This window comes from Cinclus cinclus, chromosome 8 (assembly GCF_963662255.1).
Source record: "Cinclus cinclus chromosome 8, bCinCin1.1, whole genome shotgun sequence".
NCBI classification, from domain to species: domain Eukaryota; kingdom Metazoa; phylum Chordata; class Aves; order Passeriformes; family Cinclidae; genus Cinclus; species Cinclus cinclus.
The window spans coordinates 30,711,068-30,738,975 of record NC_085053.1 but is presented as its reverse complement, the minus strand read 5'-3'; the positions used below and the strand labels follow the sequence as shown (position 1 = coordinate 30,738,975).

At 45.2% G+C, this 27,908-nt stretch overlaps 1 protein-coding gene across 1 annotated transcript; it reads right to left on the bottom strand.

Annotated features, from left to right (window-relative positions):
- Positions 1 to 583: 583 nt before the first annotated feature.
- TNNI3K (TNNI3 interacting kinase) lies at positions 584 to 27,472 on the bottom strand. Its single transcript, XM_062497229.1, has 25 exons — positions 27,433 to 27,472; positions 26,740 to 26,848; positions 24,095 to 24,180; positions 21,923 to 22,020; positions 20,539 to 20,649; positions 18,204 to 18,302; positions 17,701 to 17,839; positions 15,144 to 15,288; positions 14,956 to 15,060; positions 14,257 to 14,351; positions 13,514 to 13,663; positions 12,305 to 12,391; positions 11,866 to 11,922; positions 10,793 to 10,885; positions 10,650 to 10,707; positions 10,342 to 10,536; positions 9,899 to 10,003; positions 5,958 to 6,010; positions 5,737 to 5,789; positions 4,431 to 4,563; positions 3,751 to 3,860; positions 2,134 to 2,193; positions 1,786 to 1,955; positions 766 to 845; positions 584 to 654 (listed from the first exon to the last, which is right to left on the bottom strand). The coding sequence occupies exons 1-25, from the start codon at positions 27,470 to 27,472 to the stop codon at positions 584 to 586; spliced, it is 2,502 nt and encodes an 833-aa protein (XP_062353213.1).
- Positions 27,473 to 27,908: the final 436 nt, after the last annotated feature.

Genomic DNA, 27,908 nt, shown 5'->3' with positions numbered 1-27,908 from the left:
AGTGAAACAGAACAAATGGAAAATGACCTCTAAGCTTTGCTCAGTGAAATCTTCCCAATTTTTATTGCTTCAGCGCTATTGAAGTAATGGCAGAAGCATTGTCAGAGCCCATCATGCAATCATAGTTCATGTCTGTCACACTGCTCATTGCACACCTGCTTCAGGGATCGCGGCTGTAGAAAAACAACATCCTCAGCAACATCACAGAACCCTCCCATCAGTGGGAAAAACTGATTCCTGCTCAGCCAGGAAGGCAGCTCTGCCTTGGCCAGGCATACATACATTTCAGATAAAATTTGTTAGTTTGTAAAAAGACCTCAAAAAATAACAGCATGATTAACTGTGTAATTGCTTCTGGAGTAAGAGCTCTAGCTCCTGCTGCCCTGCCTCTGTTCTCGTTTTTAATGCCCAATGGTCAGAGCTGCTGCTGTAGGGCCTGGGGTGGTCAGCTGAGGGATATGCAAAGCAGAATGCAGGACAGGGATGTTTGTCATCTGCACTGGAGCTGCTCAGTCCAGGCTGTCAGTGTGGCACTCGGGGCTCCAGGTGAGGTCTGTGGCTGGGCAGGTGGATGCTCCCTCCCTCAGCTGCTGTCCTCCAAGCTGCTGCTGCAGGGCTGGAACCTCATGGTGCTCAGAGGGTCTGACACGTACCCTGCGGGGGCCGAGAGGGTCACTGTGGCTGGCACAGAGTGCTCCTGTGCCCTGCAGTGCCAGCACAATAACCTCTGCAGCTTACTGTATAACTCCATTTTTAGTAGCTCACCGTTTTTGTCCACGGGGGGGTACTGGAAGTTCCTTCTCATGTCATCCAGAGACAGGCCCTGAGAAGGGGGCTGCCCAGTGCTGCAATTTAAACGGGACCTGTCAGTTTAGGTAAGACTGGTAATGGCACATCTCCAGACCATGAGAACTTTTTTCGCAGAGTGGAAGGAAAGAACAGTGCCATGAGACATCAGCCTAGGGCCTGGCCACAGCAGTTCAGTAAATGAAGAGCAAGAATAAGTCACGAATGAGACCCTGACCCCCAGGCCTGCTGTTACCCTTCTCAGAGTAACTGCTCTCAAATACCCTGTTTGAACCTTACTACTGTCTCTGGATTGCCATCTTGAAACAATTCCAGGCATCAGTCCAGGGTCATTGACATGTATTTTATGTGTCACTGCTGAAAGGTTCTTGTAAATACATTTCTCAGGCAAGGAGGATTGTGGAATTATCTTCCATTCACGGATCAAACCCACTGTCCTGCCACCATGTGGTTCATCCCTGATCCTAGAGATGAGAGTTGCTATGTTTGCCATTGAAACCAGTTCTCCCTGTGGCAGGGAATTTATAAATACCGCAGGTATTTACTTAATGGTACAATAATATAGAACCCATGTGTGTCCCTGCCTTAGAAAACATCAGGAGTTCTTCCTACCATTGCAGCCATGGAATGAGTGGTACCCAGCTTTCAGGATGTACCTGATGGGAACAGTGCCAGCAATGATGTCTCCCACAAACCTCTGTGAGGCTCTTCCTTACACAGTTGTCTCCTGCCTCTGTACCTGCTGGAAGGCTCTCCATTCTGTCTGTCTGTCCATCTGTCCCTTCCCTTCTCAGCAAGGACACTTTCACCTTCCCCCACTGCCCTTCCAGTAGCAGCCTGGGCTCTGTGTTGGTCACAGGTGATGGCACGGGTCCAGGGCTCTGTGCTGGTCCCACCACGCCACCTCCCAGCAGCACAGCCTCGTCCTTCCCTGCAGCGGCCTCAGGGGAGCCCCCCGAGCCCCGTGCCCATACCCACCCCAGGTGCCAGGCAGCGTAGGCTCGCGCGTTCAGGGCGTACTCCAGCTCGAAGCGGCTGCGCAGGGCGGCCACGTGGCTGCGGCCGGGGCCACCGCGGGCCACCAGGCAGTCTGAGGAGGACGAGGGAGACAGGGACCCGCTGCTGTTGCTGGAGGCTGGAGACATTAACTGGATTGAAGAAATGAAGGTACCGTTAGGGCGTATCTACAAGTCCTTTCTCACCTCTCTCTCGTTAGTCGTATCCCACTTTTCCTTGGACTTTTCCAGCAGCTCCAAAGCCACCGCTGTACCTGTCCCCACCTGCACTCCCAGCTGCTTGCACGCACACAGACATCCCCTGCCTTACCTCAATATTGCACAGACACTCCTCTAACTTTGTGACAACTTCTGAAAACTCTGGTCTCCCCTGTGAACAAAACAGGAAAACCAGAGCTGGGTTAAAAATGGAAGGGGGCAGATCTGATGTGGTTAGTTTGATACACAGGGAAGGGAAGAGCCACAGCCCCCTCATTTCCCCTTTGAATTTTGTGGCATAGCTATCATTCTGTTTGGGAATCTGATGAAATCTGCTGAGATACAACGTGAAGATGTGTGTGCATATGAGCTTTAACTGCAGCTCATCTCTTTTTTTTCTGTAAAATTAGATTTGAGCTAATGCTGACTAGATCACAAAAATACTGTCAATACATTACTGGCTGTGCTCTTTAAGTTGACTTTCTCTTGGCCCATGAACAGGAGTTCAGACAGCAGTGATGAGCAGTGGACAAGTTCCAGGCCAACCTGCCTGTGTGTCCACCCTCCTCCCTCCTTTGTCCATGAGAGCTGCACTTAATAAAACTAAATGTTTACTTCTTTACAGACCTCAGCCCTAGGCCTTGTGGCAAATTCTCTGGCTGTAATTAAAGCTCACAAATCTTATTAGCCAATGAAAAAGGCTTCTCAGGAGATGCTGCTAATTGTCTAATCACCAGTTTGCCTTTGGAAACAAATGCTGTGAAAAGTTTCTGGGAAACAGATGTTCAAGCACCTGATATTTAGAAACAGGCACGCTTTTCTATTATAACTGGCACATGATAAATAGAAATGGCATGTGGGAACTAGTTTTCAGCCAGGATGAGCCTTGAATGAAATTAAAGACAAATAAAAGGATGCATTTTCTAATTTGGGGGCATTTCATGGCCATCTAGCAAAACCCCTACAGGTATACTCCATTTTCTGCTTTTTTTTTTTCTTTAAACTGAGCAGACCCTGTGGAGAATTTTGACTTGTGAACACCTGTTGAGCCCCAAAACTCACCATTTTTCCATAACAAATAGTAGCAAAAAACTTTTAGTAAAGCAAAATAGAGCCTAATAAAGAACAATACCAAAAAACCTTTAATAAAAATAATTTTGACAAGTGTTTGCTCAAAGTTCTGGCCATCTAGGAGCTGACTGAGCCGTCAGTTGTTTTATAGTTCTGTCCTGAAGCTCTAAAACACTGGCAAGATGAAGTGGCGTTGGAGTTGCAGTGATGGGTAACAAACTGCACTGGACTCTGAGAAGATGGTTTCTACTTAGAGGGGCTGAGTGGCCATGGGAATGCTGACAAGACAGGGACTGCACCCATCTCAGTGCTTACTTAAGTCAGCACTTTAATATGATACCTTATTAATAAATTTAAAATGAATGTGTGCTATGTGCTGTCATTAGCCATTCCTTACAAAAATCTGAGAGCAGCAAGGAATTTTCTACTCATTCTGTAACAGCTCAAGTCATAATCAGCATTATGTGATTAATTAAGTTTTGTTGAAAGGCTAAATGTTAATTTACTTTCCTCCTCAATTCACTGACTCTTCTGTATTTCCTGACACACACCATTATTTGGCTGGGGGCTTTCTGCAGTGACCCTTCCCATGGAAATGTGATTTTGGGGGTGTCAGCCAGAGCAATGTGCCCATTTTCCCTCTGCTGGCTGCACTCACCTCAGGACAGGCATTCCAGCCCCTCATCAGCAAGGCAGAGATGGGTTTGGGGATGGAGTAACCGATGGGGGGGCGGATATGGTGATATGCCATGTCTGCTGCTGCTGCTGCTGCATGGGATAGCCAGAGACCCCTGTCAGCACCCAGTCACCAACCAGGAACACCCCTACCCATCACTGGGACACCCATCAGCACCCAGTCACCAACCAGGAACACCCCTACCCATCACTGGGACACCCATCAGCACCCAGTCACCAACCAGGAACACCCCTACCCATCACTGGGACACCCATCAGCACCCAGTCACCAACCAGGAACACCCCTACCCATCACTGGGACACCCATCAGCACCCAGTCACCAACCAGGAACACCCCTACCCATCACTGGGACACCCATCAGCACCCAGTCACCCCATGGATGCTGTCCTGAGGCACACCAAGGAGATGTACCAAGGAATGACTTTGCAATCCCAACAATCGTGTGACAGACAGACAGACACCCTGTAGTCAGTGTCTTATTCCTAGTCCTAGGCCTAGATAGGATAGTTCTGTGCCTTTCACCAAATGCAGTATCTTAGCTCTTAATGACACACTTCAGTAAGATATTTGTTAAAATTACACCATGTAGCTGCTTCTCGAGTTTAGAGACATTTAAAATATTGATTCACTGAGCATGTTACCTGGTTTCAGGTGAGCAAATGGGATTTCCCCTGTTAACAGCTCCCAGAGGCACAGAGCGTAGCTGAAGACATCGGCTTTGATGGTGTACCTTGTGCACTGGGTGAACACCTCTGGGGCCATCCAGCGCAGGTTCTGCACGCCAGGGAACAGCAGCCACACCTTAGCAGTGTTTGCTTCCTCACACAGGCACCTGTTCCTGCATTTGTCTATTTGTTTCCCTTTGTTTCCTTATTTTCTGCCTCCATCACTCCATAAAATAATTGGTAATCTGACAGGGAAAACTCCCACCTGGCTTGCAAGATCCAGGCAGTGTCACTGTGCATGACAGGTAACTGCATTAGCTTGGTGCTGTCTCAGCTCCACAGAGCCAGGCTGAGCTGGCTTTAAACATCACATAGGCTGAGAATAAAAATGAGAATAGGCTGAGAATAAAAACAGAACCCAAGGATCTGGAGACCACATCATATGGTCTGAGAGACATGTGCATATATGCCATAGTCTAGGAATTAACCATGGCTCCAGCAGGCAGAAGTAAAAGCTGCCAACAGCTGCATTGGGCTGGGGGCTGCTCTCTGGGGGTCCTGCTGCTCCCTGCAGGCCCCCAGTTCTCAGGCTGCTTCACAAACAACCAGTCTCTCCCTGGGGTGACAGGTTCAGGGTGGATTTTTAGGGTCCTTGTGCTCCTTGCTCTCCACCCACACAGTGAGTGCCATACAGAGTGCTAAAGAGCTGGTAGCCAGGGCCTGGGGCAGCAGCACCCATCCTCTGGCACTGCCACTCCACACCCATCACCCATCCCACCCTGCATTAATAGGTGGGATGATGTGAACATTCCTGGCCATGGAGTGACACACAGGACACACCTGGACTCAAGCCCATGAAGACAACCACTGTCTTATAAATCTGACTGTGAGCAATGGGCTATTGTGAATAAAAAAGCTGTGAAATAAGGGAACCAGTGCTGAGGAACTAATTCCCTGTTGGAATAAGGAACCACCTGCCAACAGCATGTGACTGGGGAAAAGTGGATTAAAAATAACTCTTTGGTAAGGAATTGGAGCAACAGAGCTCCAAGGACAGCCTTATAAAGCATTGTTTTCTGCTGCAGATGTTATATATTCCCTCATCTCTGCTATTAAGGACAGAGGAAAAAAAATAGAACCAAGACACAGAAACATTGAGAGAGATTAAACACTACACCAGTCTACCTTTTCCAACAAACATTATTTCCAATGTCTTCTTGTCCTAAGCTGTGTGTGCCTGTATGTATGATATTAATTATGTGGAACAAAACAAGGAACAAACCCCAGGTTGCTTTGTCATGTTGTCTTCATCCAGGGATTGCAGAAATCGAGATTCTGAAACAGAGCAAGAAAAATAATTACTCTCAGGCCAATACAGATACACACACACCTTATTATACAAAAGTCCTACCTTTAGCAGAATTCCACAGAACCCTCTCAGTAAGAGCATTTCAGTTTAGAGAATTTGGGTTAATTTATAAGTATTTCATAAAAATTCCTTACCTCCAAAATCAGCAACAACTGCATGACCATCCTCATACAGGAGAATATTGTGACTGGGGAAAAAAATAAACAAACTATAGGTAATTGTTTGATAGTGTCTTAAAGATGGTGAAACTATTAAGAATTTGGGGGTCATAGCTAAACACCTGAGTTCAAATCACCTCCTTGGGGAGCTAAATGTCCTTAGGTACTTCTTGTATTTATTAGAAAGTACACATTACCCCTGAGAAGGCAAACAACCTTTGGCTGATTTGCATTCAACAAATCAAGAGAGAGACTTTTAGAAATCAGCAATAAAACCCACAGGGTTTCAAACAAAATGGAAACTTGGGGAAAGACCCATAAGCTGCTTTAGCTAGGTCACAAGCTCCCAGTAGCTCTGGAGATAAAGGTTTCCCTGCCCCAGAGGAAAGGAAAAATTGAAGCTTCACAGCAGAGGGCTGTGGAAGGGCTGAGGAAATCACACCATCAGGAATGTGGACACAATTCCTGCTCTCAGGATATTTATCAAATGTTGACTGAGCCAAGAAGATTCAGAAGAGTGAAAAGTGTATGTAAAACAGAAATTAAAAACTTGGCAGGAGTTTACATGAGGAGGGAAAATGGAAGTAATATTGATGGTCTCAACAAAAAGCACAACTTGCTCTTATTAGAGCTGAAGATACAAATAAGAACAGTCAAGTGAGGAACACAAATTTTACCAGATTATAGTTTTAAGACAGAAAAAAATTTAAGTTCTCCCAAGCAGAACTCCCACAAATCACTGTCTTCAAGTTTTCCACCTTCACCTAAACACAACCCTTGGGATGATAAACTTATTCATAAAAATGTAACCACGTCTCTCTTGATTTATATTCGATCTGATTTTAGCTCTCATATGTACTTTCAATCAAAATATTGACGTGATTTTAGTATGACACGTGGAATTGTTTTGAGACCCGTGCCATATGCCAAATGAAAATATGAATCAAACACAAGGCTGAGCTAGTGAGACTCCTGAAGGCTGTGCCCCAGGCTGGGTGTAGGTACACAAGCCATACAAAGCTACAGACTTTGCTGTGGTCTCTGCTCAAATTTGGCCTCTGTCAGCAGGGACAAGGATTATCATCATGTCTCAATGTGAATAAACTGCACTGAGCCCTTGCTTCAACTTCAATCTATTTCAAGACTGTGTAGACTAGAGTAAATCCAACTTGACAAGTCAAGACATAATCAAGACCTAGGCTGACAGTTTTGTGGAGAAGCGGAGAGATCAATTGAAATTCCCTCTTTCCTCATGGCATGCATCAGCCTTTCACAGAATCACAGAATCTCTGAGGCTGGAAAAGAAGTCTCCAAGACCTCCAAGACCACAGAGTCCAACCTGTGAGCAATCCCCACCATGTCCCAGCCCAGAGCACTGAGTGCCATGTCCAGTTGTTCCTTGGACAGCTTCAGGGATGGGAACTCCACCACTGCCCTGGGCAGCCCCTTCCAATGCCTGACCAAGCTTTCAGTGATGAAATTCTCCCTGATGCCAAACGTGAACCTCCCCTGGCCCAGGGTCTGACAAACAGTGCTGAAATGCTCATCTTGGCGCTGAGGTTATTGATGAACATATCTGAGAGCAGGAAGCAGGCTCTGGGAGGGATTTGTCAGCCTGGTACCTCCAGGGAACACTACAGCTACTGATTTTTCTATTTCAAAGTAAAAAATACACCAAACAGAAATAAGGCCTGGAAGGTACATCTTATAAATGCTGCTATTGCCTCAGTGGCACTTGAAAATTTGAAAACCTCAGATGAAAGAGGTACTCAAGCTTGTGTTTTGAGAAATTCAGCTAGAAAAATCCAAGCTGAACCAAGCTGGCAGAAGACTAATACTGAATTCAGCAGAATCAGAAATTAATTGTCTCCTTTTAAGGTCACACAGGGATGGCAGTGGTGAGAGCAGGCATTGTTCCCTTTTTGAAGCCATGGAAGGAAGAAAATGAGGTGAGAGTGAAGAGTGTGCCAAGACCCTGGCCTTGTGAAAGGACATGGTTCTGGGGTCTACCAGCCATGGAGGCTTCTCTCTCCCATGGTGAGTGACAGGATCAGGATATCCCTTTCCCAGGGATTTGGGCCATTAAAGCATCCTTCTGTCTTTAACATGCTGTGGGTGTAATGAAAGGCAATGGATATTTTAAGATTTGACAAGGGATATTTCAACAAAGAGGAGTTACAGACTCCATCCCCATTGCCACCAGGCTGCCATCCTCTCTTTCATCTCCCTCACCAAGCAGCTCTCAGAAGTGTTCACAGATAGTCAGAGTCATCAAAAGCAGGTCAGACACTCAAAGGCTTCCTCCAGCCACATTCAACTCTTATGGCTTAAATTAAATGGATCCTAAAATGGTCCCTCTTTTATTAAAGTGCTATAATCATTGTGGCTGCTGTCCCTCACCATGGTGTGAGTGGTAATAAGTTGATGCATGCCACCATTTCTGAAGGCTGTCAGAAGTGAAAAGCAAAATAAAACCCCAATTATTCTTCAAATGGAAGGATAACCCCTTTTCCAGGGTAGAGACACAAAAGATTAATTTTCTCCTCTATTCTGTCAAGCCATATTGCAGGTTTATTTAATGCATTATGTGCATTGCATTAGATTTCAGAACTCACAAAGGTGGTTAAGAGTTATGTGGAAATTTAAGATAAAAAATATGAGGCTACTGTGAAGCCACTGGCAAAACTTTACACGGAATTTCACTCTTAGTCTTTCTCTTTAAGCTGTTGCAAAGATTTTCATCTGGTAATTGTGCCCGTGGTTTGGCTGGGACTCATGCTGCTAACATGACTCCTGCTCTTGCACTAAACTTTCAGAAGCTGAGCTCTCTCAGCAGCATTCATCCATGGCACCGACAGCCCCAGAGCTGTTGTATCTTCTGACCCTCACAAACACGACCTGGATGAGTTCTGTGGGGCTCTCTAGGAAGATACTGGTTTGGGTTTTCTTCTGTGGAAATCATTATTTAAAATCCCTCAGTGCCAAACTGTTCTTCTAAGAGCCACCAAGTCACAGAGCTGCCCTGTGGGGTTTGAGTCCTGCCTGCCCTGTGGGGTTTGAGTCCTGCCTGTCCCAGAGCAGTTCCAAGGGCTGCAGTCGGGCACGGGGCTCTTGGCTCGTGCCACTGCCTGGGAAGCAAGGCTGTCCCTTGGAACAGCACAGGCTTGTGTCCTGCCAGGACTGGGCAGGGATGCAGGGATGTGAAGGATATCAAGGGATAGTGGAGGATGCCATTCCAGCATGCCTGCTGCTCTCGAGGGCTGACAGAGCTAAGGACCACGTTCTGGCTTTAGCAAAAGGAATGTTTCCATCTCCAATCTTGCAATCAGTGCAGCTCAGGTGTTTCATCCCCTGCTGCTGAAGCATGCACAAGAGTGTTTCTATAGCTGGAACAGAAAGAACAGCCTTTTCCCTGCAGATACCAAGCACTCAATGCTCCCACTGGGACACCACCCAAGAGATGGATGAGTGCCTGGTCCTGTGCAAGATCTCAGCTCCCAGGAGGGAGCAGTCAGAGCTGCTGTTTGCTGTAACAAACCAGCCAAGAAAACTGAGAAACACACAAACTCGGTGCCTATGGGGAAATGTTTACAGCAGAAGAGACAAAGCAAAGGGACACAGGTGAAGTGATGAGGGAGTGTGACCAAATGCCCTTTGACAGCAGGGCTTAGGCTGAAACTGAGCACTGGAAAACAGAGGTTCAGAAAAACAGATGCAGGAAAACAATGTCAGTGACAGCAGCCTTCAAGGACAATCACAGTTCAGCAATTGTGGCTTGTAGGGGTTTGTATAAAACCTCTGAGATTATTTTCAGTTGAGTGCTGATGAGACACTGGGGTTGCAGGAGACTGCAGGGTGTCCCTGTGGCTCTGAGCTTTCATGTTGCCCAAATTTTTAGGTTAAAGACAGAAACTGACCTGTTCAAATCCCGATGTATGATGGGCTGTGTGAGATTGTGGAGGTATTCCATGCCTTTGGCCACATCCACAGCAATGATTAATTTAGACTGCAGATCAAGAATTCTGTATTTTGTAAAAAAAAATAATAAAAGATTACCTGAAGTTAATGGACAGTTGAAAATTATTCTTATCTGTAAACCACAGAAAGTCTAAAATTGTTTTACATACAAAATAATGTTACATTATCTATGTAAAGCAAATCTATATACTGTAAAATAATGACAATAACAACTTTGTGATCACTTATCAATTTACCCTGTGCACCCAATAAACTGAACCAAAATTCAGTATTTCCTAGTGTGTTCCTTTCTCTGTTCCCCATGCTGAAATGAATATTGACACCCCCATAGATTCCCTGCTCTTCCCAATAGTGTAAGCAGCCTGGTGGGTGAGGGCAGTACCTCTTCTGCTCGTGGAGCAGGGAGAAGAGTGATCCCCCAGAGATGTACTGGGTGACAATGGCAAACTGGCTGGGGTCATCCAGGCAGGCTCCCACGAACTGGATGACACAGGGGTGGTTCAGCTTGCAGAGAATGGAAACCTCGCGGCAGAACATGTCCACGTCGGACTTGGAGCAGTAGGTGTTGGCTCGGTAACTTGGGATTGACAGCAGAGGAAGCAGAAGGTGAAGGTGTCACCAGATATGGGATCTGTAAATACTTCAGACTAGGTCATTTCTAGGCAGCATGGAAAAGCCTGATGAACTTACCGTTTGATTGCAACGATTTTATTTCTACATCGGCCCTTATAGACTTTTCCAAAAGACCCTAAAACGGTTTAAAACAAATAATCTCAAATAGGTTTGTTATGAACGTCAAACATTTCAAGTGAGTGCACCTTCGCTTCTGGTACCTGAGCCGATGATCTCATGGAACTCAATCTCAGAGAGCTGGAGGTGGAAGTGTGAAGGCAAACCAGCCCGGAGCAGGAGGACATCAGCCTTTTCTGCAAGAGAAATCCCACTTGTGAACATGGGCAGGGGCAGGACCAAGCACAAAAACCCCGAACCTCAGAACTCTTGCCCTGGGAAAGCTGCTTTTTCCCTGCACATTGGCTGCTAAGCCTGCTCCCTGCTCCAGCAAAGCCCAGTGACAGACACATCCTTGCAAGGCTGTCTTGGGCACTCCTGGCTTTAGCACCTGCCAGCCCTGAGCCCTGTCCCATGTTCCCAAACTCATCCTGGACCAGGGGATGGTAGCACAGGATTCCTAACAGAAGAATTCCCTCCTCTCTGTGTAGCCAGAGCTCATTGCTGCTGCTGGGGATGCTGTTCCAGAGCCCACTCCAGACATGTGGAATCTAAATTTTGCAACTAAATTTAGTTGTCAAATGTCTCTATCTTATTAATCATTTTACTTTATTACTATAAAATTTATCAGAATACTTCTAAACAGAGCATTTTAATGCTGCTATGTAAAGAATGTAGGGATTTGATTATATCCGGGGTGAACATTTAAAGTGGAAAATTGAAAGTACCACCAATAAAAAAAAAAAAGAGGAAATATCTTAAAATACCTTAAAATATTTATCTAAATGTTTCAGCTCTATTTGTTTCAGAGTAACACAAATTACTTTTGCACAGAATTTTTCTTACAAGGATAATTCAGACATTTCATGGTGTGATTAAATTATATTTATTTGCTTTCATGGAGAAGTGGGTATTTCATTAGTGCTATTTCACATCACAGCCTTTTCACAAAGAAGTAAAAAAAGGAATATATGTATTTTTTAAAGTGAACGAAAACAAGGCAAATACAGGAATTGTCATTATACTGAGCAACAAACACATTGTTTCCTAAAAATATCCCAGGGAAATGGAACAATGTACCATTAAAAGTCCAGAATAATGGATCCTCAGTAGGCTGAAAAACACATTGGATAAAAGGACCGCAAAAGTCCACGTTTTCCCTTGCCATTGCAAATACCTTTTGTCATGCTTTTAATCTTCCCTAGAGGGGATGGCACTGACACGTAGGAACCATCTGAAATAAAGAACAGACTGAAATCATGGAGTTCAGTGACAACATAAGTGATGGTGCTGATAAATCCATGAGTCAATGATGCCAGAAAGAATTCATATTAAAGGGTGACAATTCAGATGAATTCAGCAGCACATCTGATGGGAGCTGCCTTGGGCTGGCGTACAGTTCATTTTCCTCACTGTACCAGGCTCAGCAGACTGGGCTGCAGCCATTCCTCAAAAGGAATCTGTGTATGGCTGGGAAATGGGGAGTGCCATGGCAATGATTTCATTTGTGCTGGACAGGACTGACCCAAAGCTCTCTGACGTGGCTGGAGCGCTTCCAGAGATTTCAGCAGGCTTTGGATCAGGCCCTTTGAATAAAATTATTGCTCAGCCCATACCTCCTCCAGGCTGGGAGTATTCGTTGCAGGGGGATTCATCCTGAGGTCTCTTGTAATGCTTCAGGAGGGTCACAATTGCATCGTGACCTAGGAAAGAAAGAGGAAATACAAGGAGTTGCAGGTAACTCAAAGGACATTTCTTTCTAAAAAAAAAAAAAAAAAATTAATAGAAATTCAGAGGATTTTAAAAAAAAAAGGTAAAACATGCCTATAAAATATGCAAAGACATGGTGATGCTAATCTAAACTTACTGTGATTCTTAACTGTAGAAATATAGGAAATTTCTGCCAGTAAAAACAAGCATGTAATTTTCTTGAGTCCACCTACTCCTAAAATGCAAGATAAGGCAAAGGAAAACCCTGCTGCAGAAATCCTGCAATGCAAGTTGACAACAGTCTTCAGTGGACCTGACAAGGGAAGCCAGTGCTTGTCTGTAAACATTCTTTTTGTAGCCCTAAGCCAGAGAACTCAAACACCAATTGCTGCAAGTGGAATCTACTCTTGCTCCTGCCCCTTGCAAGGCACCAGCTGCCAGTGGGGCTGCCTGCTCAGGGGCTTGATGCACAAAACTCTGCCTGGCAGCATTTAAAATTCTTTCCTAAACCTTTCCAAGATGAGTTTTCCCTCAGTAATTTCACATGTATTATTTTGCCAATAATCAGGTTTTGTAAAGCCTTGCAAACTCATAGTTTTGATATATTACAGTCACTCTAACAGTAAAAGGCACTGCAGGGGAATGTCTCAGAAGCTACAGGCTCAGAAACAAAATGGGAGCTGCTACCTGTCTGTACTTGCAGGGCATTGTAACAGGAACCATGGAAGATGCCTCACTTTGGTCCATATTTGCAAGAATTCAGGATTACTGACTGATTCCTCGTTCCTCACAATATTCAGCAATAAAATGAGAACTTGTGTGCATCCCAGAGGAGGAACAGCCCTTGCTGCACAGGCTGCATGTCTCCTGTTTCAGCAGCACAGAAAAACTTCTCTTCTTGAGTTTGTGCTGGATTAACCTGGTGTTTAACAGAGATCTGAGATGGAGGGGCTGGGGTTTATGACCCTTTGTGCCATTCCAGGGGAGCAGATGGTGGGAGCTCTGTCTGCAGGCACCAGCAGATTATATTACAGAATTGTCTCCTGCCCATGCTGCCCTCTCCTCCCTGCACAGTTTCTGTGGGTTTCATAGCAGAAACTAGAAAATTGAAATACCTTTCTCATAAGCCCACATCAAACAGGTCTGCTCATCCTTTTCTCCACTGGACCTGCTGGGGTCACAAGCTACAAGGTTCATGTCAGCTCCGTTATCCAGCAAGAACTGCACAAGGCGAATATGGCCATGGTAGCAGGCAGAGTGCAACCCTGAAACATCAGAGAAGTGTGGGGAGCACAGCTGTCAGAGCATGCCAACAGGACTGCAGCAGCAACTCAAAGTGCAAATTGATCTCCTCCATAAATAAATATGTTGTCAAAATATACCTGAGGCAAGAGGTGAAAATGAAACATTAAGGCTGCAAGAACCAATCTATTGCCTCTGCACAATGTGTCACCATTTACTCTGCCACCTGCAAACCACATTTAACAATTCTGTATGTGAGAAAAAGGAAGTAGAAACAAAGACAGCTCTGTGTAGTGGGGACAAGAAGGTGTGCAGCCCTTCAGACACCACATTCCAGAAGTCAAACTCTTTGCAGAATAATTTCTAACACTACTTAGAAGCCTCAATATGGGAGGAACAGTTTACACGAGGTTTTGTTACTCATGTACACCCTAATGAGCCTGATACATCCTCACTGAAGTTTTATCATTTCCATGCCTCCTGTAAAAACATTTCAAGAAAGCTGTGCTCTGTCTGAAAGGTGCTGGAATTACCCTGGCAATCCTGATGGTGTATGGCTTCCCAATATTTTGGTGCTGGTATGCACCCTCATACACAGTAAGCATGATGATGTTACCTGTGTGTCCATCTCTCCCCTGATGATTGATGCTTACAACATTCTGGTCAAGAAGAAACTTGACAAGTTCTATGTTCTTCCCATAGGTGCAAGCGCTGCAGAAGCAAAGGGAGTGGTGAGTGCTATAGTCCATAAATGAAGTACTTTGGGTAGCCAAAAATTTACAAAGAATTACACCGAGATAAAAATGCAGTAATAGAGGATCATTAGAAACGTGTAAATGCATGATTAATCCACCAGAGCATATTCATTTTTATCATTTCAGAACCGTTCTAATTATTGCTGAATCACCTAATTTTGCACAGCTGTGCAAACAATCTGTGTTGCAAAGTGCCTCTGAAATGACCCTTTACAAAATTCCAGCATGCCAACCAAACCATGTTTTGCCACCTGGTTTCTCATTCAGAGTACATGGCTCCAGCAGACATCCAGGTGGAACAAGCTCTGATCTCAGCTCCCAGACTGGACAAGGACAGGAGCCATTGGCCAACCAGGTGAATGATTTTCCCTGCCTGGTTCTGCCTCTTCCTTCGTGCCCTGTCATGTGTCTCATGGCACAGACTCACCCTCCCCGTGTGGCTCTGTCCCTCACCTGGCTGCTGGTGAGGGAGATTGCAAACTCCAATTTGTAATTTTGGGAGCTGTGCTGCACGTGTGGGTAAGGGGAGCTCTACTGATAAAGGCATTGGAACACCTCACCTGTGGAAAGCTGTTTCACTGAATATATTTTCTTTAGTGAGACTTTCTGTTCCTGAGAGGTGAATTATTTCCTTGACAACTTCAAACTTCCCATTGTAACAGGCACTGAAGAGGAAGCCAGTACAGAGGTGTCAGCAGAAGCAGCCCACAAGCCCAAACCTGCCCAGCAGCTGCTCTGGGGCACTCACAGGTGCAGAGGTGTGTCTCCATAGATATTCACCACGTGGGGCTGCACTTCGAAGCTGCTCTGCAGTAAGAACTTCACAATGTCATGGTGCCCAAACCGAGAGCAGAAGTGCAGAGGCACATGGTCCTCGTTGTCCTGAGCATTCACTGCCGGTTGACCCAGAAAAAGACCACAGAAAGGAGTTTATCCTTAACACAGTGTGTCTGGCATTGTTTCTATATTTAACAGAATTTTATGTCTTGTGTCTATGCATTTTGAAACCTCCCGGAAAAGTACTGGTGGATGTATTTGTCTAAAATGGAAATTTCCATGATCTTTTGTCACCCACATTCTGTGATCAAACCCACATTGCTCTGTGCCTTCTGCAGAAGATGATTTTCTGAACTTGGGGCATGGCTGCTTTCTTCCAGCTGCACTTACTGAATCTTTTGACACAGCTTTCCATGAAGGAATCATGAGTTAAAAAAAACCCTTAGAAAAAGAAATGTTGAAGCAAAAGTAAGATAATAACAACATCAACAGAACTGGGAAGGTCCAGGCAGCACAGAACTGCTGGCATCTACCAGTAGTAGCAAAATATTCCAAGGGCAGTTGCACAGTGTCCCTGGGGGATCTTGATCTGCAGATGGGAATGCTGGAGGCTGTCATGGAACACATCCATGCCAGGAGCCTCCTGCCTGCTTATGGCACAGGCAGTCCTGGTTTTGGGCTGACTAGCCAGCCACATTATGTTAAAAGGAACAGTTCAAGTTTGTGACCCCAATTACTGGTCTGCACTGAACGGTGCCACGTTTATTCAGGTTCTTTCCCCAATTCCTTTCATTCCTGGGCACTAAAGACTTTTCCTCTGCTGCTGCATTTACAGCAAGTTTCAAAGTGTGCTACTTTAAGAGCAAAAGGCTTCCTGTCTCCAGTCTCCCTTTTCTTTTTTTCTGTGCTGAAGATTCTGAATTTAAAGAAAAGGACCTGAAATGGTGCCCTAGATTCTTTCCTTTCGGAATAAACCCTCTAACAGAGAGCAAATCCCCCACTGCCTTGTCATGATGAGAAAACGTCTCTTTTTTCCCTTTTTACTATAATTATATCAGCTCAGTGCGCACACATTGAGGCTGAAACACCCTGAGCTCACTACTGAAAACAGCATGCACAGACCTGACTGCATGAGGAGGATGTGGGACTGCAGGCAGGACTCACAGAGAACATGGGAAATTCACCTATTAAAGAGAAGTACGTTTCCAAGCAATGTACTGTTACATCCCAAAAAAACATTTCTGTCTCTTACTCTGAGGATAAGAAAATAATTTTTAAGTAATTTGAAATTTGCTCAGTATTTCATAGAATCATAGAATGGCCTGGGTTGGAAGGGACCCTGATCTTCAAGGTCCCTCCCTGTGGGCAGGGACACCTCCCACTGTCCCAGGCTGCTCCAAACCCTGATATCCAGCCTGGCCTTGGACATTCCAGGGATCCAGGGGCAGCCACAGCTGCTCTGGGCACCCTGTGCCAGGGCCTGCCCTCCCAGGGAAGAATTTTTCCTGGTGTTTAATCTAAGCCTGCCCTCTGTCAGTGTGAAGCCATTCCCCTTGTCCCAGCCCTTGTAAATAATCTCTCTCCATCTTTCCTAAAGGCTCCCTTCAGGCACAGGTAAGAATCTCTGCACTGATAACCACAACACGCCTCAAATGTGAGCTCTCAGTGATAAGATTTTTGTGCCTTTGTGGGATGTGCACAGCCTGCAGGGGCACACCTGTGACACAGGTGTGCAGCAGTGGAGCACAAGGGCTGCAGTGTGGCACATTCTGTGGCTTCAGCATTCCTGGAACAGCCAAAGGAGAGGGAACAGAGCAAGAGGAAGAGCCCAGCAGAACCACCAGCTGCACACTGCTTTAGTCACAGGAGAAAGTATTTTAAATATTATATTCTTGCAGAATATAAGCAATGAAGTGCAGTGTCCCAGCCTGAGTGACATCACTGTGAGGACACCTGGACAAAGAACTCACACAACACCTGAAGTGTGCTGAGACACTTTTGTGTCTGCCCAGCCCACCCAGCCTTCACAAGGCACTTCAGACAGGAAACGGCCCACAGTGAGGAGCGGGAAGCTTGTGGAGCATGAGAAAACACGTGCTAAAAAAATCCCCTTTTCTGTGGAATTTTGACTTTCATAGGAATTATTTTAAATTACTTGCAGCATAATTTTGAGTTAAAACCCTTCTCCTGTACCTCATCCACAAGTTCTCTGTGCCTCTGAGTCCCTTTGACTACAGATCCCCACTACATGGCCACATGCTCCCTGCCTGGATCAATGTCTAAATAATGAACCACCTCTGTATATGCAAAAATCTGAATTTTGCTTTCTACCCCTGTTTTTCACCTCTAACTTATTACTGAAAACAGAATAAATGTGAGATGACAAACCAGCATACTTAACCCAGGAAAACTCTCCAACTGCTGGATTTTTTCTCAGCTGTCCAAAGAGGACACAGAGTATGTGTTAGAAACCTGAGTCTGTCTAGAAAACACAGTGTTACAGGTGATTTTTAAATATCTTTTCTTACCATCAACTTTGCTTCCCTCCTCCATCAAGAGCTTTGTGATGTTGAGAAAGCCTTTGGCAGCAGCCAGATGAAGAGGTCTGTCCCCAACTTCACCACTCGCATTCACATCAGCTCCAAACTTCAGTAACAGGTGGGTTACCTAAATATTTCATTATGGTTAATTAAAATTCCACATGCAAATAAAACTTTGAGAAAACCAGATACAGTATTGCACTGGGTAACACTAGATGTGAAGTTAAAGCAGGGAGAAGAGATTCAATAGAATCTCTTAAATATCTTAATCAAAATCAAAATAAAAATTAATCAATATTGACCTCTTAATCTTAATCTCTCTTAAAAATGAGAAACGTCATTTTTAAGTTACGTGTCTATAAAAATATTAAAGTTCTCAAAAGCAAGCGCACTTTCATTCCGGAAAGCGTTGTGAGTGGGCAGCAGAGCGGTTTGTGCAGGGCAAGGCAGGAGCAGCCCCGGGCTGGGGCAGGGCTGAGCTGCCCCTTTACCTGCTGGTGGCCGCAGTAGGCAGCGATGTGCAGAGGGGTGAAGAACACGGCGTCCTGCACGTTCACAAAGGCCCCGTGCTGCAGCAGAATGTCCACAGCCTGCAGGGAGCACCAGGACGCACGCTCAGAAACTCGGGGTGTGCATCACATGTGCTCAGCTGATAAAACAGGTCCTGGAAACCTCACACCTCCAGTTCAAAAAAAACAAAACCAAAACAAAACCCAAACAGCCCCAAGCAAACGAGTTATGAAGGTGCGGAGCTGTGTACAACACGCAGAAGTGATTGACTTACAGTACTTGAACTGAACGCTGAATGACACTGGTGCTTTGTAAATGGGCCTGAAAATCAGTGTGCCACTAAAAAAAACGATTAGTGAAGTAGGAGGCACAGAAATGGCTGTCTGGACATTCACAGAACAGCCTTTAATTTTCTTTTAGCCATTATGAACAAAGAGCTGTAAACATATCAGAGTTTTTAAAAGTGAAAAAGTCACAAAATGAAAGACCCTTTTAAATTTAAATGTGTGAAGGTAAATCCTCAAACATGGGAAGATTCCTTTGTATGTTAGAAGATAAGAGCTCTTTGGCTTCGATAAATAACCCTGAGTGTTTTCTTTCAAATTTCTATTTCTTTTGGTCCTTCAGGAGGCCCATGTGTTTCTGGAAAGCTATGAACTCGCAAGAAATGCCTTTCTGCACAGCTTATCCAAAATTTAGATTCATCTAGAAGCTTTCAAGGTAGATCTTCAAGGTTAAAAAAATAAGTTGAGTGATGTGGATCCATCCCAGATGATGAACATAAAGCTAGATGGGTTTTGGCACATTCTGCAGGCTGGAGCAATGGCAGCTGTGCTTGCTGCCTTGTGATCTCCTGATAAGTAGAATTTTGTGTGCTGTACGAAGCAAACTCCACTCAAGTGTAAATGATGAGAGGGGTACAGAGACAGCCTTGATAGTCTCTCAGACAAGATATCTTTCTAGGAAAGAAAAAAAAGGAGTCTTGGAAAGCTCTGAAAATTGTCACAGGCATCACAAGTAGGAGGCTATGCTGGAGGGATGTGCAAGGACAAAAATACTTCAGAAAATAAGGAGAAAAAAGAAAAGATTTTTATCCTCAGGAGACAGGAAGCGAGTGAAGGTGGAGTTTGTAACCCAGGGGACATTGCCAAGCTGCAGAGAAAGCAGCTGGGTGGGCTGGTCAGAGGCAGCCAGCAGCATCCCTGTGGGGCTCACACCAGCACAGCCTGGGGGGAGCTGATGCTTCCCTTCTCCTTGTACAACCAAATGCTACTTCAAAACAATACTTTAAACAACTTGTACCATACTCTCACTTAGGAAGTTTTCCTAAAATTCTCTTACAAAGGCTTTATTCAGAAGTTTTTTGAACACTCAAGTAAATGATGTTCACTTCAGAGACAATTAAAATAAGCCACTCTGAAGGTTAGAAGGAGCCAACAAAAACCCCCATGAGACAGACATAAGGACTTTGTGTTTTGGAAAAGAGCAGGAGATAAAAACTAGTCCTTTTAAGGTGGGTTAAAAAAAATATTCCATGTTTCTATGAATATAATGAAATTATGGACAAAACAAGTTACTTTGTTTTGCAGAGGAACTTCTAAGCTGACTGAAAATTTCACAGCTATGTGAGGAAGGAAAGCAAGAGCTTGGACTATAAATCCTTGGTTCCCAGAACAGCAGATGAACCAAATGAATTCTATAGAGTCCCACTCCACTTATGGAGATGCTTGTGATACAGAGCTGATCCTTCTCCCAAGGAAGAAATAAGAACTACCAGCAGTTCATTTCTTGTGCAGTTATCAGACTCATCCTTGTTGGGTTGTGAGCACCCTAACCTGCCCATAACCTCAGCAGGAGCTCAGGACGTGGGAGCAATTGCAGGTCTGCCTTTGGCATTTACAGCAAAAGGCCCAGATGTTTTAGAAGTCACTTGAAACCCCAGAGTTTGTACTGTTTGTACTGTTTGTACTGTCCACAGAGGAGATAGGAAATGCCTGTGAATGGGAGCATCCCAGAGTCAGGGCTCAAGTTAACAGCTCCACCATCATTCTGCACAGAACTATTAGAATCAAGCAATCATCAAGGTCGGAAAACACCTCTAAGACCAGCCTTCGATCTGTGTCCTTTGTGCATGTTTGTTCAGTGTAAAAATATATGCACAGTTGTGATTTTCCCAAAATGCAGAAAAATTAAATAAAATCCTGCCGTACTTAACCAGTTCTGAATGCCGTTTTGAAAGACATCAGAGTAGAACAGAATGAGGTGGCCGTATCAGCACTCACTCCTTTAGTCCTGCACAGCCCCAGAGACACATACCTGGGGGTGGCCGGCGATGGAGGCGACGTGCAGGGCTGTCAGAGCCCCGTATCCAACCTGCTGGATGTCAGCGCCTCCGTGCAGCAGCGCCGTGAGCAGCTCTGCCTGGTCCTGAAAGCAGGATCCACCCACATCACCATCCCACATCATCCCTGGGACAGGGATCCACCCACATCACCATCCCACATCATCCCTGGGACAGGGATCCACCCACATCACCATCCCACATCATCCCTGGGACAGGGATCCACCCACATCACCATCCCACATCATCCCTGGGACAGGGATCCACCCACATCACCATCCCACATCATCCCTGGGACAGGGATCCACCCACATCACCATCCCACATCATCCCTGGGACAGGGATCCACCCACATCACCATCCCACATCATCCCTGGGACAGGGATCCACCCACATCACCATCCCACATCATCCCTGGGACAGGGATCCACCCACATCACCATCCCACATCATCCCTGGGACAGGGATCCACCCACATCACCATCCCACATCATCCCTGGGACAGGGATCCACCCACATCACCATCCCACATCATCCCTGGGACAGGGATCCACACATCATCACCATCCCACATCATCCCTGGGACAGGGATCCACACATCATCACCATCCCACATCATCCCTGGGACAGGGATCCACACATCATCATCCCACATCATCCCTGGGACAGGGATCCACACATCATCACCATCCCACATCATCCCTGGGACAGGGATCCACCCACATCACCATCCCACATCATCCCTGGGACAGGGATCCACACATCATCACCATCCCACATCATCCCTGGGACAGGGATCCACCCACATCATCATCCCACATCATCCCTGGGACAGGGATCCACCCATCATCATCCCACATCATCCCTGGGACAGGGATCCACACATCATCCCTGGGCTCACACATCACCCCTGGACAGGGTTCCCAGCCCAGGGGAGCAGCCCAGCCTGGGCTCTCGGGCTGTGACCCCCGGAGCGACTGGGTGGCACCAGGGGCTCCGAGTGCCTGGAGAGGCTGGGCAAGGCTGCCCTGGGCACCAGCTCTCTCCTTTGCTCTACTGAAGCCTGGATGTCAAAAAAGGCTCTATCCTGATTTTATGGTGGCACTGGACAACTCCTCTGTCTTGAGTTGCACTGGGTATCTCCATAAGTGACTCCAAAGCAGTATCCTACCCCATGGATGACACTGCAAATGCTGATTCCTGTGCATGAGATCTTTATGGGGCATTTTTCTATGCCCCACAAATGTGAAATCTATATTTTCACCAGGAAAAATGACTAGAGAGCTCATCTAGACAGTTCAGACAAGTCAGTGGCTCAGTTCTGATTTCCTGGCGTCAATTCTATTTAAAATAATTTACCTTATAAGCTGCCAAGTGCAGAGCTGTAAATCCATTTCTTGTTAGTCTGGATGGGCGCAGCCCTTTCAGCATGAGAGTTCTGATGTGTGATTTGTTGCCTTTAGAGAGAAAAGTGGAAAAAAAATCAGTTACAGGAAAGAACATGCAGATGAGGTAAGAGGCTCCTGTGTGAGTTTGAAAGCAGAGAAATAGATATCTCAACTGCTGACCTGAGGCAAGTAATAAAATACATCTTGTGAAGCTTTGAAATGGTGAGGTTGGTGGAAATATCTCGTTGGGCAGGACAGCTGTGGGTCTGGCCACATAGCAGCTCACTGTTTGTTCACAATTTAACAAGGGTTTGGGGAGGGCAGCTGAGCTTCTAGGGAAGCAAACTCCTCTTTAACATCCAGACCAAGCTGCAGAGAGCTCCACGAACCAGAAGGTGCTTCTGGAACCTCTGTCTGCTCAGTCTCTGAGCGATCTCAGAACTGGAGCACTGCTCTCCCTACACAGGACATCCTCACAAGGATGGACATTTTGGGGAGTGCTCGTGTGGGTGCATTAATGTGTTCCAGGCAAGTAGCTTTGCTCTGACCTTTTTGATGCACAGTGAATAAATACATAAATTCAATTAATTCCTCTGCCTTCTGAATACTTGTGACAGCAACCAAGGATAATGTCAGATCTAGCAGCTCTTTGACTTCCTCCAAGTGTTCACAAGCTAATAATTAGTGTGTGTTTTCTTAAACTTCCTCTCAGCTACACCAAGTGCTCTGATGTTCCCATGTACTGATGCCATCTTTGGATAGGACCTTGCACTCGATAAAGATAAGTAAAGATCCACTCATTTTTCAGTAGTGAAGGAGCAGGTTGTTCCTCATGGCGAACATCTAAGACTGATAAAATCATTTATGCATGTCATTAGTCAGTATTCTGCAGAGCTGAAACCTCAGGGTAAAAGTCTCTTTGCCTCTCTCAGTCAATTTCTGCTGAAAATTGTATAACAAGAGCAAAGCAAGTGCATGGATTAATAACTTGGTGTGGATAACAGAGCAGCTGTGTGGGTCCAAGTGGAAAATCCCACCATTAGTATGTTGGTATGAGCATCCCAGAACACATCTTGCCCCCTTCCCTTGTGTATTCTGATCTGCTCTCTGGAAAAGCCCTATCAGTTGATGTTTGTCACTAAAGCATTTCAGTTATTCTTCTTCAAAACAATGTGAAATAAAATACAGATATTTCCTTTACAGCAGAAAAGCTGGTGGTGTAAGTATAGCAAAAGGCTGCTACAAGGTCCCTGTCCTGGAGCCTGAGCCATGGACAGAATCCAGAAATGTGGAGCCAGAAATGCTCTGCGATGAGTTTGGGTTAGGGAATGCATGCAGAAGCAATTCTGGATGAGTTTGATTTTTAAGATTAATATGTTTTTCCACTAAGGAAAAAGTTTATATGTTTAAGGCCTTTTGGCCTTTTGAAAAGCAGCATGAATATATAAATATGAATATTTTACCTGTAAATATGAACAAAGGCATTAGTACTGAAGTAAACAAATATTAAAATAGCTATAATCCCATAAATTTAAATAAAAAAACCCTGCTGACCCCCCCCCAAAAAAACACTCTGTTTATAAAAAACCTTTTTGTTTAAACTGTTATAATCCATAAAGTATACCCCAAAAATTAATACAGTCCTCAATAATAGTTGTAAACAACTATTAATAAAAAAATTTTTTTACATAATAATCAAATTTCCATTCTCCCAAATAACTAATCACTGTATCATCAAGGCCACAAAAACCTCTATTTCTTGTATAAAAATCTTCATAAACTAAAAAGTCACCTCTTCCAAGTAAATTAATAAAAGACTATTTTAGAAATAGTGAACTAACTAAATTGTTTCTATACATGGTTGATGCGAAAAAAAGTTTTAGAGAAAAAAATTCTTAAAATTTTATTCTGCTTCTTATTATTTTTCCTTCTAGTTTCTAAAAATAAAAGCTTTCTTTGTACCCTTTAAAGTTTAAGCCTCTTTTCCCTTCCTTCTAATCCTCTCTCAAAACAAGCAACAAAAAAAGGAAATAACTCCAGTAAGTACACTAGCAATTTAGCCAACGCGAGACCCACAACATAAATTAGCGTGTTAACCAAAAAATCCCAGAGCGACAAAGGCAAGGCAGCCCCCGAGACGAACCCCCACAGACACAGCAGAGGTGCAGCAGCGAGAGCCCGCTCTCCGTGCGGAAATTGAGGTTCACTCTGCAGAACGCCTCGTCCGAGCTGCAAGGGAATGCACACTCGGTTACTGCTGCATCCTCTGCATCCTCTGCACCCTCTGCATCCCACTGAGTCCCTCTGCACCCTCTGCACCCTCTGTATCCCACTGAGTCCCTCTGCATCCCTCTGCACCCTCTGTATCCCACTGAGTCCCTCTGCATCCCTCTGCACCCTCTGCACCCTCTGCATCCCACTGAGTCCCTCTGCACCCTCTGTATCCCACTGAGTCCCTCTGCACCCTCTGCACCCTCTGCATCCCACTGAGTCCCTCTGCATCCCTCTGCACCCTCTGCATCCCACTGAGTCCCTCTGCACCCTCTGCACCCTCTGCACCCTCTGCATCCCACTGAGTCCCTCTGCACCCTCTGTATCCCACTGAGTCCCTCTGCACCCTCTGCACCCTCTGCACCTTCTGCACCCTCTGCATCCCACTGAGTCCCTCTGCACCCTCTGCATCCCACTGAGTCCCTCTGCATCCTCTGTATCCCACTGAGTCCCTCTGCACCCTCTGCATCCCACTGAGTCCCTCTGCATCCCTCTGCACCCTCTGCATCCCACTGAGTCCCTCTGCATCCCTCTGCACCCTCTGTATCCCACTGAGTCCCTCTGCACCCTCTGCACCTTCTGCACCCTCTGCATCCTCTGCATCCCACTGAGTCCCTCTGCATCCTCTGCACCCTCTGTATCCCACTGAGTCCCTCTGCACCCTCTGCATCCCACTGAGTCCCTCTGCACCCTCTGCATCCTCTGCATCCTCTGCATCCTCTGCATCCTCTGCATCCCACTGAATCCCTCTGCATCCCTCTACACCCTCTGCATCCTCTGCATCCCACTGAGTCCCTCTGCATCCTCTGCACCCTCTGTATCCCACTGAGTCCCTCTGCACCCTCTGCATCCTCTGCACCCTCTGCACCCTCTGCATCCTCTGCATCCCACTGAGTCCCTCTGCATCCTCTGCATCCTCTGCATCCCACTGAATCCCTCTGCATCCCTCTACACCCTCTGCATCCTCTGTATCCCACTGAGTCCCTCTGCACCCTCTGCACCCTCTGCATCCTCTGCATCCCACTGAGTCCCTCTACACCCCTCTGCATCCTCTGCATCCCTCTGCATCCTCTGCATCCCTCTGTACCCACTGCATCTTCTGCATCCTCTGCATCCCACTGAGTCCCTCTGCATCCTCTGCACCCTCTGCATCCCACTGCATCCTCTGCATCCGACTGCATCCCTCTGCATCCTTCTGCACAGCTTCTGGCATGTGGCACACATTTCAAATAGAAATTTGAATGCAATCTTTTTGAGACACGAGGCTGGATTTATACCTGGTTCACAGCCTGTAAATCACTTTACTGCTATTGGGTTGAGTGGTCCAAATTTATTGTTTTCTGAGAAATCCTGCCATGCAATCACAATATATACATCTAAATACATACATCTATACAATATATACATCTAATATATATATATAAATTTGGGAAAATAAGAGGAAAGACTCTTAAAAATAGAAACAATCCATAAAAATTCTATTTCTGTACGAATGCAATAATAACTAATATAACTAATAATTTTGAAATGTGTGTATTGATTTTTAAATGGTGAGTAGGACATGCATAGAGCAGGGGCCTTTTTGCTCAATGAAAGGAGTAACCAGGAAAAGCCTATCAAAAAGTGAGTTTATACTCCCCAAATGAGATCATGGGGACAGTGATCACTGTGCTTGCTTACAGGTGTTAAATTAGACAATACTTGGACATTTCAACTTCTGTCCTCGAGCCTCCTGGGTTTCCTTCCGCACAGGCTGATTTGTTACTGATCCATCAAACACTAAGTGGTTACATTTATTGGAAACTAAATACACCCACAGTTAATATTTCTTTGGAGAATCTGGGATTTTCCATTTCAGAATCAGCACACCCATGACCCTGATTTTGCAGAACACTGGGATTTGTGTAACTATAAACCCACACTGAGAGAGCAGCAACCATTAAACATACTTGATAAGGTTACCATAAAAAAAAAAAAAAAAAAAAAAAAAAAAAGTAATGTTTCAAATCTTTTCTCAACTCATTTGCAGTCTGTGAGCTGGGTGTTGGCTGCACTGGAGCTTTGCAGGTAATTACTCAGCTGGGTGAGCCTGCCTGTGAGCAGGTGCCATCCCCAGAAAGGCAGTGCAGTCCTAACTCTGAATGCACTGCTGCAATGCACTGCTGTTTGTTTTGTACACAGGTACACTTCAGCAACATTCCTGGCTGCAGAAACACACCAGCAAAACTGGGGAGTGCACAGCAAAACCAGACATTGTACTAGAGCTCATTATGTTCCAAGAGTGTACAGGCGTTTGTTGTAAAATATTGGCATTAATCATCAGCAGCCACTAATTTTGGTACTCTGCTGTGGGGCTCTGCCCAGCACTGTGATGACATATTCCCAAAAATAGACAGGAGGAACATGCATTCCATACATGAGAAACTGTCCACACAGAACACCTGAAACTGGAAACACTGTTTGGTAGCAAATAGCCACTTGAAAGAAAACAATAAACAGATTCACAGAATATTTTACCTGAAAACATGCTTTAACTCTGCCAGCTCCTTTTCCTTGATTTGCAGGTCGTCCTCCAAGCGCTCCATCACTGTGGCATAGGATTCACCAACTTTCTTCTTCCATTCATCTACAACAAAAACTCCTAACTGATAAAACACTTCAAACCACAAAAATCATCATGTCCCAGTAACCAAAGCACTTGATTTTCAAACATCTGATTGGGCAATTTCATATATATTTCTATTAAAGTTTTAAATATTACAGCTACTAAATTGTTCCTGCTACAGCCAATACAGAAACATATTCAAGGATTTCAGAGACAGTGCATATGTATGAAACCTTACCAGAAATATTTTAATATTAAATTATATTCAAGAGAAAGCTGAAAGCTCAGGTTACATTTGTTAGCTCTTTTTTCCTCAACAGACACACAGCAGAAAATGGTCAGAGATTTAGTTTTTTCTCATGAAATATGAGCTAAATCAACACATTATGCAAGTTTTTATGATCTTATATAATTGCCCAAATAAAATTAGTTTAGTAGCTTTTTTGGCTTGTCTTCTTTCACAGCCTGAGTCTGGGTTAAGTCAAGAACAATACCTGAGCCTTGAACTCAAGAGTAAAGCAGGAATGAGTTATCTCCTGAAATACCATTTACTCCTTGCCGATGGATGGAGGGCACACGGCCAGTAAAAAAGTGACATTAGTTACCCGTGCAAGTCTGGGTCGGTCTAGATTTATAATTTCCCATTTGTCCAAAATATCTTCTTTGTTTCAGCAAAGTTCTTGCAGTAATATGATTCCCTGTTCAGGGGCAGTGACAGTCCTGCTGAAAAATACTTGTGATAGTCTCTGGCTAAAAATAAACACTGTGCCAAGAGGAATGTCACGCAACAATAGCCTGTGCAGTCCACAGGGGCAAAGTCAGAGAAACACCCACCCAGCTCCCTGAAAAATCTGCTGCTGGAAAATCCCAAACAAACAGCTGCCTTCATCTCTTGAACACCTACAGCCGGTGGGAAGTGCTGATTCGGCAGCTGGCTGCCAGTTCTGCAGAGAAAAGGGAACGGAAGCAGCTGAGCCCCAGGTGTTCTGTGAGGATCCCCGAGGGGTGCAGGGGGTCCCCAGGGAGTGCAGGGGTCACCAAGGAGTGCAGGGGTCCCCAGGGAGTGCAGGGGGTTCCCAGG